The 12,005-nt window shown below is 51.0% G+C and overlaps 2 protein-coding genes across 2 annotated transcripts in view; one reads left to right on the top strand and one right to left on the bottom strand.

Annotated features, from left to right (window-relative positions):
* Nucleotides 1-2,566, bottom strand: part of MPND (MPN domain containing) — a 54,367-nt gene extending 51,801 nt beyond the window's left edge. The window contains 2 exon segments of the mRNA XM_029613563.1: nt 1,914-2,003; nt 2,433-2,566. The gene's annotated coding sequence lies outside the window, so the exon portion shown is untranslated.
* STAP2 (signal transducing adaptor family member 2) overlaps nt 2,551-12,005 on the top strand; it is an 80,930-nt gene continuing 71,475 nt past the window's right edge. Inside the window, exon 1 of the mRNA XM_029614510.1 lies at nt 2,551-2,589. Within this exon, the coding sequence (XP_029470370.1) occupies nt 2,566-2,589 (24 nt within the window). The 5' untranslated portion in view covers nt 2,551-2,565. The remainder of the gene's footprint in view (nt 2,590-12,005) is intronic.

Raw genomic sequence — 12,005 nt, 5'->3', positions numbered from 1 at the left:
GGCCTGGAACTCCCAGGGCCTCCTCACATTGGGCACATAGGGAGTCTGCTTCCTCGCTCTGTGTGGCTCTGAGGTGGCATGCTGAGCAGAGGCCTAGAGCTCTTAAGCCTGATTCTGGAGGTGCCGGCTCTGCGGACGTGTGGGCTCTCATACGATCCATCGCGTATGTTATCTCTATGCGCTTTGAAATATGCGCGAAGATGTACGCCTATCAATGTGCGCTTAGCAGCGTGCGCCTATCAACAATATGCGCCCAATTATTTTCGGGCACCTAACTAATGCGCCCGTCGCCTGTGTGCTGAGTCTGAGCGCTAGGGCGAGGCGGCGAACCAGGGCAGTGGTGACGGCGAGCAGGCAGGCAAAATGGCGACCTCCTAGGCGGGTTGCTATGCAGGTAGACCCCGCCAATCCTCGCTTCCTTGGAGACCAGTAAAGTAAAGATGTACACCTTACCTGACCTTCGGCGCTTCCCGGCTGCGACCCGGGCGGTCTCTGGCTGCGGGGGGAGAGGGCGATTACCGTCACCGCCGCACTCGAGGAAGTGCACCCACTGCCTCTAGGCCGCGCCCGAACTCGTCTCGCTCGGGGGCCAAGTCCTCACCGCGAACGGATCGGGACCGAGGCTGCCTCTATGCCGCGCCCGAGCCCTTCTCACTCGGGGGCTAGATCCCTGCCGCGAATCGGCCACCAGACCGAGGCTTGTACCTCCGAGGGACCACAGAAATCACCTCGGGAAACTCAACTGGGGGAGGGACCCAATGGTATCACTGCAGGAGTGTGGGGCTCGTCTTCAGGTAGGACATCTCTGAATTTAGTCGTTAGAATTTGGAAAAGAACGCTCAGCGAGCGTGAGGTAGCTCCAAACTGCTTTGGAGACGGAAATTACTGCGCGCCTGCACTTCCTGCAGGGGTATATGTACCACGTGCTAACGTCAGATCCGTCTCCAACTGCTAGCACGAGCACACTATACCCTTTTGTAATGAGTCCATCTGCTACACGCTAGGAAATTGCTCCTATCATGTTAAGCACACAATTCCAACCTCATACATCTTCCAGACCAATTAGAAGCGCATACAAAGGCACACTGCATGCCCTGCAGGTAAAATCATCATTGAGCAAACGAGCACTATCCTCAGCAGGCCCCCACCAATGGAACGTGCTCCCTCCAGATCTAAGACTTGAACCAGGTCATCAGAAGTTTAAAAAAAAGCTAAAAACCTGGCTTTTCCACCAAGCCTTCCCAGACACTTAATGCTGCCTAGATGCGATAATAAACCCAAATTATAGGACACCTCATTGTTGCACTATTATGATTTTTTAACTGCACTATGATTTTGAGTTCAATCGTTTCTTGTATTTATACTATATTATACTTTGTTTAATTTGTATTTGTTCAATTGTTCTATGTAAATCCCCTCCCCTTTTTTGGGCATTTCACTGTTTTATGTAAACCGGAGTGATTTGTATTTCATACAAGAACATCGGTATATAAAAATTAAAAATAAATAAATAAATGTTCAAAATGTGTGGGGCCTTGTAATCTTGCAGGACCCGCTTGTTCCAAAAATTCAGATGACAGATTGAAGCTGGCAGAATGAGGCGCACATAAGTAAAAAATGCTAATTTCCTTCTGCTGGTGGAAGGAGGGGTGAGAATTGTGGAAAATTTGGTTTGGTGTGCCACAAGGATTAAACCTGAAAGTGTTCCATGAAATAAAACAAGGTTGAAAAGCACTGCTATAGCCTATACTTCTATTAAGCACTCGTGCTACACAGAGATATTTCCAGGAGTAAATCACCTAATCACATCATCTGCAAAGCAAGAAAATTTCTCAAAAATTCCCATGACGAAAAGCATCAGCCCATTAAAAAAAAAAATCAGTTCCCTGTACGATAACGTTAACTTCACACACCTCATTTATTTCTTCTAGTACTACAATTTTCTGTGATCAGCAGGCGCAAAGAAACGGAAGGGGACGGAAAGGAGATCTGTCTGCACAAGCCTGTAATGATAAACCAAAACACAGCACCAGAGGAGTGGATGTTAAGATATAACAAGACAAGATTGGTAGGGAATGTTTGTATAGGTCTATGATGAACAGCACATCAGGGGAAATATTTATGCAGACCTGTAATAATGAACAGGAAATCAGCACTAACGAAGGCTATTTCTTTTTTTTTTTTTTGTTATATATGAACATGTTAACCAAACAGGATGATATAAATATAAACAAGTTGCCCAACAGTAACAGATTTGCAATAAAGTGAAGAATATAACACCGGGAAGGGATGGTAACAGATTTATGATGAACAAAACCACAGCCTGACTCTTTCAGCCAGGCAAACAAGAATAAGTTGCCCAGCGCTGTCTCTTTAAATGTCACCTCCACTCCGCGCCTTCCCACGACATAGTCATAGCGCATGCTCCATACCGCTTTTCTTTCTCCCGGCACCGACCCGCCGCCAGGACTACCGAGGGGCAGAGGTTTACGTCATTTCCTGCCCTTCGATTCTCGGACTCAGAGCCGGCTGAAGTCGCTTTGTAATGAAAAGGGCAGAGGAAAGATGCGGCTCGCGGGAGGAAGTGATGTAATATCCGCATTGGAGGGCCGAGTGTGTGAGGAGAGCGGAAGATGAATTGTGGTTGGGGGTGGGGCGTCAGTAAGAGGGAGAATGGAAGTAGGTCATGTTTCATCTGTGAGAAAGAGAGGAGAGAGTGAAAGGTTAAATAGTGCTTTCGTTCGGAGAACATCCACTCGATTATGTCACTTATCTCCATTACCTCTTTAAATATTCCTTCACTATGCCATGTATTGTCCTAAACTGTTCAAATACTCTTTCGCTATGTCAGGTATTGTTATATACTGCTCAGGTATCCTTTCACTTTGTTCTGCATTTATTCAGTTTGTGCATAATTGCCATACCTTATTAAATTCTAGACCCCTTGAGATTGGTGTGGATCAATATTAGCAGAAGGGAGGTGGGCACCTGCGGGGAGGAGCACAATGCTCTTCTCATGCCAAATCCCATTACCTCCATAAATTGGAACCCAGCACTTTCTCTTTCCTGCTCCCATGCCCGTCCGCACCATTTGTCTTTTCTCTTAGCCCTGCAGGTCAGACACCCAAGGCTGGTGCTAGCAATTTTGCTGCCCTGTGAAAACAATTACTGTGCTGCCTCCCTCTGTTTTGTTTTTTGTTTTTTTTTTACACAGGATCTTTATTATTTTTCTGATAACCAACACAATACAAACTGTTAGGCTCATGGTCTGTCCTAGGCCCCCTTCCCCATTGAAAAAAAGCTTTGCTCCCTCCTGCATTCTAAACTTTCAAAACTGACACGCCTCCCGAAATTATCTTACCCCATCTGCAGGTCCAAAACATCTAAACTGGGCAGGTGCTCCTTCCTCACCAATCCGTATGTAAAATTTGTGCCAGCTGGTCCCATTTTCTGTACTGAAATAAATGTACTGCTATGGTGCCACCCAGAAAACCCTGCAAAAAAAAAAATAGACACTTGGAGCCCATATTGTATTAGATTTCCTGAAACATGTTGGATGTAGGTTAGGCCCTATGAAAGACTTGAATACACTGAACAATAGCTATATCGTAAACTTTCTGTACCAAATCAGTACTAATGCCAGCACTCAAACAGGAACAACCTTATCTATGAAAAGACAACATTGCAAATATTACACCATGCCCTAAAACACCAATGCACCTCTTATGATGAAAACAGAACAACCAGGCCCTACATAGAAATTACATGCTAGCACAATACCCCACCTCAGTTTTACATGCAGAACACAGGCCCTCACCAAATACAAAATAAAGAGATCATAAAGTATAAATGGAAATCCGTACCAGGATCAGTCCAGACTGCTGGGTTATGTCTCCCCTCCAGCAGATGGAGTCAGAGAGAAAACTGAAAGCACCTCCCAGATATACTGGTGCGCCACCTGCCGTCCTTCAGTATTTCCTCTGACTCCAGCAGATGAGAGACATAACCTGCGGTTTGTCCTGACTAAAATTTTCTTTTAGGTCTTTTCTTCTCTTTTTCTGACCAAACTGTCAAAACTGTCTAGATCAACTGGGGTTTCCCTAGTTTAAAAAAAAAAAAAAAAAAAGATTTTTTGATTTATTAAGTTAACAGCAGTGCTCTAAGGGGTTTCAGGCAGGCGTGGAGAGCTTCGCTCTCCCTGTTTACCCGGATTAAGTGTCCCTTTGGTATCGGGGGAGAGCTTACCGGTGGGCCGGTCACCCTCCCCTCTTTAGGGGTATCTTTGCCAGCATAAGCTGAAGAGGGTTTTTTCATTTTACAAAAAAAATAAAATAAAAAAATTTGTAAATTTGAACCTTCGCGGACACGTAAGGCCTGCTGGTTGCAGGCAGTGCCCTATTTTAAAACCCTAGCCTGCCGCGCTTACCAGGGACTCCGGAGGGGGTGGATTTTGAGTCACCCGGCGATTTCTCGAGCTGCTGTTTGGTGCGCTTTTCTGGGGCTGTGCGAACTCTTACCTTCGGCGCGTCTTCTGTCCCGGTCTTGGCATGCCGCGATCTTCGGCCTGTACGGCCTGTGGTAGGGCGGGGGCGCGACTCTCCAGGGAGGGTCTCTGCTCCCGTTGCATTCCCGGGGGCGAGGGACCCTCCCTGGGGCCGAGCGCTGCCCGCAGCGGCACTTTGCAGTCGTCTTCGGCGCGACAGGGGAGACTGGCTGCCGCGCGGTCGTCAGCCCCGCCTCCCTGTGTGAGGGAGCCGGCGGCCATTTTGACAGCGCGGCAAAATGAGGGTTCAGCGTCAGATGAGGAGGCTCTCTCTCCTCTCTCGCCGCCTGCCTTAAGCCCACGCTGTGGGTCGGAAGCTGCTCCTCCAGCCCCTCCCCCCTTCAGGCTCAACTAAACGGAGGGTGCCTTTCTCATCAAAGTTTGTGCTTTTAATGCACCAGGCATTCTTGGAGGCAGAGGCAGGCTGGGAGCCAGATGAGCCCCCTACCGTGAAGGTCCCTAGGGTGTCTCCTATCCCAGGTAAGCCTGAGCTCCCTGGAAAAGCTGTGGCTCCAGTAGGAACGGGAAATATCTCTTTAGGGGGTACGGGTGGCCTGGAGGGCCAAGATTTTACCCAGGAATCTCCGGATGGCGCAGGCCCGGAGGTCTCGGACCTACAGGGGTCCCTCGAGGGAGATGACCCCGAAGTGTTGCGCTTATTTGGCAAGGACGAGCTTAACTTTCTCATCCTGCATGTGTTGAAGGAATTGGAGATCCCCCCCCTCAAACTTTTCCCTTACATCCCAAGGTAGTGCAGCTTGTTTCTAAAGACTGGGACGTTCCAGAGGCATCGCTGCGCGGGAGTAGGGAAATGATTAAGTGGTATCCCCTGCCCTCAGATTCTTTGGAGATCTTTAAGGTTCCGTCCGTTGATTCGGCGGTCACCGCTGTGGTTAAGCATACTACCATTCCGGTCACTGGAGGAGTAGCCTTGAAAGATCTCCAAGATAGAAAGTTAGAGGTTCTTTTAAAGCGCATCTTTGAAATAGCGGCCCTGGGGGTCCGTGCAGCGGCTTGTAGCAGTATGGTGCAGAGAGCCACTCTCCGCTGGGTTCAGCAATTGCTTACCACACAGGAACTTCCGCCGGCTGAGGCGGAGCAGGCTAACTGTGTAGAAGCTGCGGTTGCTTACATGGCGGACGCCTTGTATGATCTATTAAGAACCTCTGCCCGTACTATGTCTTCGGCAGTTGCGGCTCAGCGGTTACTTTGGCTCCGTCGATGGTCGGCAGATGCCTCCTCTAAATCACGTCTAGCCGCCTTCCCCTCCAAAGGGAAGTTATTGTTCGGTGGGAAATTGGCTCAGCTCATCAAAGACCTGGGGGATAATAAGGTATATAAATTACCGGAAGACAAGCCCCGTCAGTTTCGGCCTTTCGGGAATGCGCGATCCCGGTTCCGGGGGCAGCGCAGATTTCACTACGGCAGGGGTGGCTCTTTTTCCCAGAAAGAGCAAGGCCCGAGGTCTCAATCGTGGTCTCCTTCCTTTCGAGGCAGGCGACCGCAGCGATTGGGATCCTCCCAGCCATTGCCCGCCGGGAAACCCTCGCAATGAAGGCGCGCTGACCCATTCCTCCTTCCCCCGAATCGGAGGTCGTTTGTCCCTGTTTTGGGAGGAGTGGGTCAAAATCACGTCAGATCAATGGGTCCTCGACGTGGTGCGTTACGGTTACGAGTTGGACTTTGCTCGGCCCCTCCGGGACTTTTTTTATGATATCTCCTTGCGGGCCTCGAGAAAAGCAACTGGTTATAGCCCAAACGGTAAATCACTTACGGGCCCTAGGAGCAGTGCTGCCCGTTTTCCTCGGACGAGGTAAGGACGGGCCGCTATTCCATTTACTTCCTAGTCCCAAAGAAGGAAGGAACATTCCGTCCTATCCTGGATTTGAAGCGAGTAAACAAGGCCTTGCGCGTTCCCCGGTTTCGCATGGAAACTCTAGGGTCTGTTATTGCGGCCGTCCACAAGGGAGAATTTTTGGCTTCTTTGGATCTAGCCGAGGCATATCTCCACATCGGAATCCAGGAACGTCATCAGAGATTTCTGAGAGTCATGGTGTTGGGCGAACACTACCAGTTTTGCGCCCTTCCATTCGGCCTAGCAACGGCTCCGAGGGTGTTTACCAAAGTGCTTGTGGTAGTCGCGGCCTTCCTGCAACGTCAAGGAATATTGGTGCATCCCTATCTGGCCGATTGGCTCATCCGGGCGAAATCGGAGAGCGAGTGCAACCGGGCAGTCCAGCTGGTGATACAGCAACTGCAGTCGCTAGGCTGGGTGGTCAACTTTGCAAAGAGCCAGCTGCTCCCGAGTCAACGGTTGGAATTTTTGGGAGCACGTTTCGATACCTTGGTAGGCAAGGTATTCCTGACTCGGCAGGGAATGGAGCATCTGATGTTTCAGGTACAGAGACTTCTGGATCTCACGTTGCCCACGGCCTGGGATTATTTGCAAGTCATTGGACATATGGTGTCTACTCTGGAGATGGTGCCCTGGGCTTTTGCTCACATGCAGCCGTTGCAAAGGGCTCTTCTTTCTCGCTGGGACCAGAAATCCGAGCGCGGTCCAGCTTAGCGTGGTGGTTGGTCCCGGACAATCTTTTACAAGGAGTGGACCTCGAGCCCCCCCCCCCTTGGGTCATAGTGACGACGGATGCCAGTCTGACCGGCTGGGGAGCAGTCTGTCAATCGCGAGCGGCGCAAGGGTCGTGGACCCCTCGTCAAGCTTCTTGGTCCATCAATCGTCTGGAAACCAGGGCGGTACGCCTAGCCTTGCGTCAGCTTCTGCCGATGGTACGGGGTCGGGCAGTTCGAGTCCTGACAGACAACGCAACCACGGTAGCGTATATCAATCGCCAGGGCGGCACGAAAAGTCAGCAGGTGGAGGTCGAAGCGTCCTTGTTAATGACCTGGGCGGAACGCTACCTGGCTCGCATCGCGGCTACTCGCATCGCAGGCGTAGACAACGTCCAAGTGGATTATCTCAGTCGTCAGTACTTGGATCCCGGGGAGTGGGAGCTCTCGGACCAGGCAATGAGTCTCATCACCCGGCGATGGGGAGTGCCGCGACTAGACCTGATGGCAACCCGGCTAAACGCCAAGGCAGCGCGTTTCTTCAGCCGGAGGCGAGAACACGGATCGGAGGGGGCGGACGCGCTAGCGATTCCATGGCCTTGTCACACCCTACTCTATGTGTTTCCCCCCTGGCCCTTAGTCGGCAAGGTGTTAAGACGTCTAGAATCCCATCAAGGTCCAGTGATTCTAGTGGCTCCCGAGTGGCCAAGAAGACCATGGTTTGCAGACCTAGTCAATCTCGCCAGGGACGGGCCCTTACGGTTGAGCCACCTTCCGAACCTTCTTTGTCAAGGACCAGTATTTTTCGATCTGGCGGATCGCTTTTGTCTGGCGGCTTGGCTTATGAACGGAGGCGGTTGAGAAAGAAAGGTTATTCGGAACCGGTTATTTCTACCTTGCTTCGCGCGCGGAGACCTTCTACCACACTTGCTTATGCCGGGGTGGGGAAAGTATTTGACTCCTGGTGCGCGACCGCCCACGTTGAGCCTCGTCGTGCAGTGATAGCGGATATCCTTACTTTTCTACAGGATGGTCTGAAGAAGGGTTTAGCTTACAGTTCTCTGAGAGTCCAGGTGGCGGCTCTGGGTTGTTTGAGAGGAAAGATTGAAGGATCCTCTCTCGCATCCGGACGTGGCCAGATTCTTGCGCGGTGTTCGAAACTTGCGTCCTCCTCTCAGAGCCCTTTGTCCTTCCTGGAGCTTGAATTTGGTACTCAAGGGCCTCACCGTCGCGCCCTTTGCCTAAAGTTGTGTCGGCTTTTCACGTTAATCAGTCTGTAGATTTACCATCCTTCTCGGAGGCGGAGCTGAAGTCTTCTCACGTGTCCGAGTTGAAGCGTTTGGATGTTCGTCGCATGCTCTTGCACTATTTGGAGTTCACCAATGCCTTCAGACGGTCAGATCACCTGTTTGTCTTGTGGCAGGGGCCACAAAAAAAAGGGTCTACAGGCCTCCAAGACCACTATTGCCCGTTGGCTGAAGGGCTCGATCGCGTCCATGTACATTGGTTGTGGTAAGCCCGTTCCGGACGGCCTTAAGGCCCACTCTCTGCGTTCTCAGGCGTCTTCCTGGGCAGAGAATCCTCTGGTTTCTAGCCAGGAGATCTGCAGGGCAGCCACTTGGAAGTCATTACATACTTTTGCTCGTCATTATCGGGTGGATGTTCGTGGGCCGTCGGCTGATTCTTTTGGCAGTAGTGTAATTCGAGCGAGACTCTCGGGGTCCCATCCCATTTAAAGCGGCTTGGGTACATCCCAGCAGTCTGGACTGATCCTGGTACGTACAGGGAAAGGAAAATTATGTTTCTTACCTGATAATTTTCGTTCCTGTAGTACCAAGGATCAGTCCAGACGCCCGCCCTATTTTGTGCGTAGGAGAATCCGCTCGACTCCCATTTCTATCACAATTCCGCTTTGCACAAGGTAAGTGGAATTTTTCCTTCTTTCTCGTTTGGGGAAGGAATGCCTTAGGGGCTGCAGATTTATTGTTCTCTTCGTTTTGCGCATTGCGTTCTATTGGTGTTTGCATTGTTTGCGCTTTGCCTTTTCTGCACGAGGTTACTGTTTTTTACCTTCCTTACTACTTGATCTAGACAGTTGCCATGGTTATTTGGCTAAGTGTGCGGAGGAGTTCTCTTCTTCTTCTGCTTGGTTATCCATTATACTGAAGGACGGCAGGTGGCGCACCAGTATATCTGGTAGGTGCTTTCAGTTTTCTCTCTGACTCCATCTGCTGGAGGGGAGACATAACCCAGCAGTCTGGACTGATCCTTGGTACTACAGGAACGAAAATTATCAGGTAAGAAACATAATTTTCCTGTAGACAAACCAAACTGGAAATTGCAATAAGCAAGATTCTTTTGATGTAACTGCAACATCACTTTCTAACAATGGGGGTGGGGATTGGAATTATTTATTTATTATTAATTCTTTTAACCTGCTAAAGCAGAACAATTCTGGTCAGAGCAGTATACAAAAATTTAGAAAACAAAATATAAAATCAGTCATAACTTCATATCAAACCAATAAAAATACAAGTACTCTGCTTTTCCAAATTAAAATAACATTTTTATTTTCTTCCTAAAAGCTAAAAAAATTATTTCCAATCTTATTTCCTGTGGCACTGAGTTCCACAACTCTGGTCTTCGAGTTATGAACATCCTCCTCCTAAACAGCAGCCAGCATGGGCCTTGACTTTTACAGTCTTAGATACTGGTTTACAGGCATAAGGAAAAAAGCACAGGACTGATTCTACTGCCAAGTCCAAAAGCAAACTATGTTCAAGCAACAGCTTTGTATGAATTATCAGGAAGGCTGCTCACCCTGTAAAAATGTTGCTAGCAGTAATTTTGTTTTCCTAGCGTGTTGCAGATGGACTCAGGACCAGTGGGTATAGTGTGCTCCTGATAGCAGTTGGAGACGGAGTCAGATTTCAATCTGACGTCAGCACTACATATACCCCTGCACGAGGCTTTGTTCTCCAGTTTTTTCCGTCTCCATAGCAGTTCGGGACTTCACACGATTTCACAGCGTTAGAAAACCAAACTCCAAATTTAAAGAAAAAACAAAGAAAAACTTACCTCCAAAACAAGCCCCGTTCTCCTGCGGTGATGCCTAAGGGTCCCTCCCCCAGTCGAGATTTCCTGAGGTGATTTCCGAGATCCCTCAGAAGTAAGCCTCGGTCCCGGCATGGCCTTAGCCCCCGCGAAAGGGAGCGGCTGAGAAGCAGCCTCGGTCCAGTAGCCGACCCGGCTTGGACTTAGCCCCCTGAAAGGGAGCAGCTGAGAGGCATCGGGTGCAGAACCGAGCGCGGCAGTGAAGGTAATTCCCTCTCCCCACCGCAGCCGGAGACCGCTTGGCAGAGGACTGGGAAGCGCCGAGACAAGGTAAGGTAGAAAACTTTCTCTAAGTCTCCGGTCTCCGAGGCTCGGACAGCCGCACAGATCGTCCCTCCGGCGTCTGTACATTCGGGTTGAGCAGCCCCATCCGGGCTAGACCCCAATCTGGCAAGAGGGTCCTCCCATGTGGAGACCCCCTGAGGAGGGCTGCCATCTTACTGCATGGTCACTGGCACCTCCCCCCCCCCCCCCGGTCGCTGCGTCATCCGCACAACTGAGCTGTGCACACAGCGGCCAGCCGGATGCACAAAGTACTTGTGCGCACAGCAACACGCACAGCGGCATGCCCAGGGGTGCCAAGCGCACAACTAGGCCCGCACGCACCTTCCTTTCCTACGCGCACAACGTAGGTGCACCCGGAACGCATAACCAGGCCTCCCGGCCCACGCACCTGTACAGGATACACGTGCAAATCATGGCACCGCCGTCCAAGACAGCTAAAGATCCAGTCCTCTGCCCGGCATGCCACCTGAGAGCGGCACAGCCTGAGGTGACCTCCGCCCTGTGCCTGCTATGCGAAGAAGCTCGGGGGGAGCCGATTCAAGGTTCCCCTCAGCCTGTAGAGGACTCCGGATCCACCAGCGAGACTACCCTGGACCTCTCTATTCCCAACTCGGCCCCTCCACAGTGGGGGCCCTCGGGGAGCGCCGTCGGACCCAATGCGGTCCCAGGCAACTTCACCTGGGCGGGATTCTTTGCTGAGCTGCAATCCTACATCCACGCACAGACAGGGCCACTAGCGGCACAACCACAACCCCCGCCAGTGGTCCAGAATCTCCCAGGCCCCTCCCGGCCTCCACCAGATGAGCCTCCCTTGGACAAATACCTCCCCTTAGGGGACACAGATGATTTGGAGGAGGAATCAGAACCCCTGGAAGAGGGGGAACTCCCTCCAGGAACGGAACTCTATCGCACCATGATGTGCTTCTTCCCAAAAGATGAATTATCAGATCTCGTAGCCACGAGTCTGAAGGCATTGGCCATCCCGGATACATGCAACACAGCAGAGTCCAAGGCGAGCCCCTTCCAGGCCGGGCTGCACCAGACCTCACGCCATTTCCCTACGCTACAGGCCATACAACAACTGATCGATCTGGAATGGGACGCTCCAAAGGCCACTTTTAAGAGAGGTTGAGCCCTAGAAGCTCTCTATTCCTTGGACCCAGCGACGAAGGAACTCCTGAGGTTTCCCAAGGTCAATGCCCTGGTCTGCACCACCACAAAGTGCACTACCATACCAGTCGAGGGAGGAGCTTCACTCAAGGATGTCAATGACAGATGGCAGGAATCCATCCTCAAGCAGCCTTACGATGTATCAGCTATGACCTTACAGATCGCTGCCTACTGCGCAGTGGTATCACGCTCCTGCCTGGCTATGGCCAGGGACGCAACTACGCCAATCGAGGCATTAGATCCAGCAATATCATTCCTCACGGATGCGACCTCAGACCTGGAACGCACCTTAGCCAGGAGCCTTTCGTCCATAGTGGCAGCCAGA

This window comes from Rhinatrema bivittatum, chromosome 8 (genome assembly GCF_901001135.1).
Source record: "Rhinatrema bivittatum chromosome 8, aRhiBiv1.1, whole genome shotgun sequence".
NCBI lineage: Eukaryota > Metazoa > Chordata > Amphibia > Gymnophiona > Rhinatrematidae > Rhinatrema > Rhinatrema bivittatum.
The sequence above is the reverse complement of the archived record's forward strand: the minus strand, read 5'-3'. Positions and strand labels throughout refer to the sequence as shown.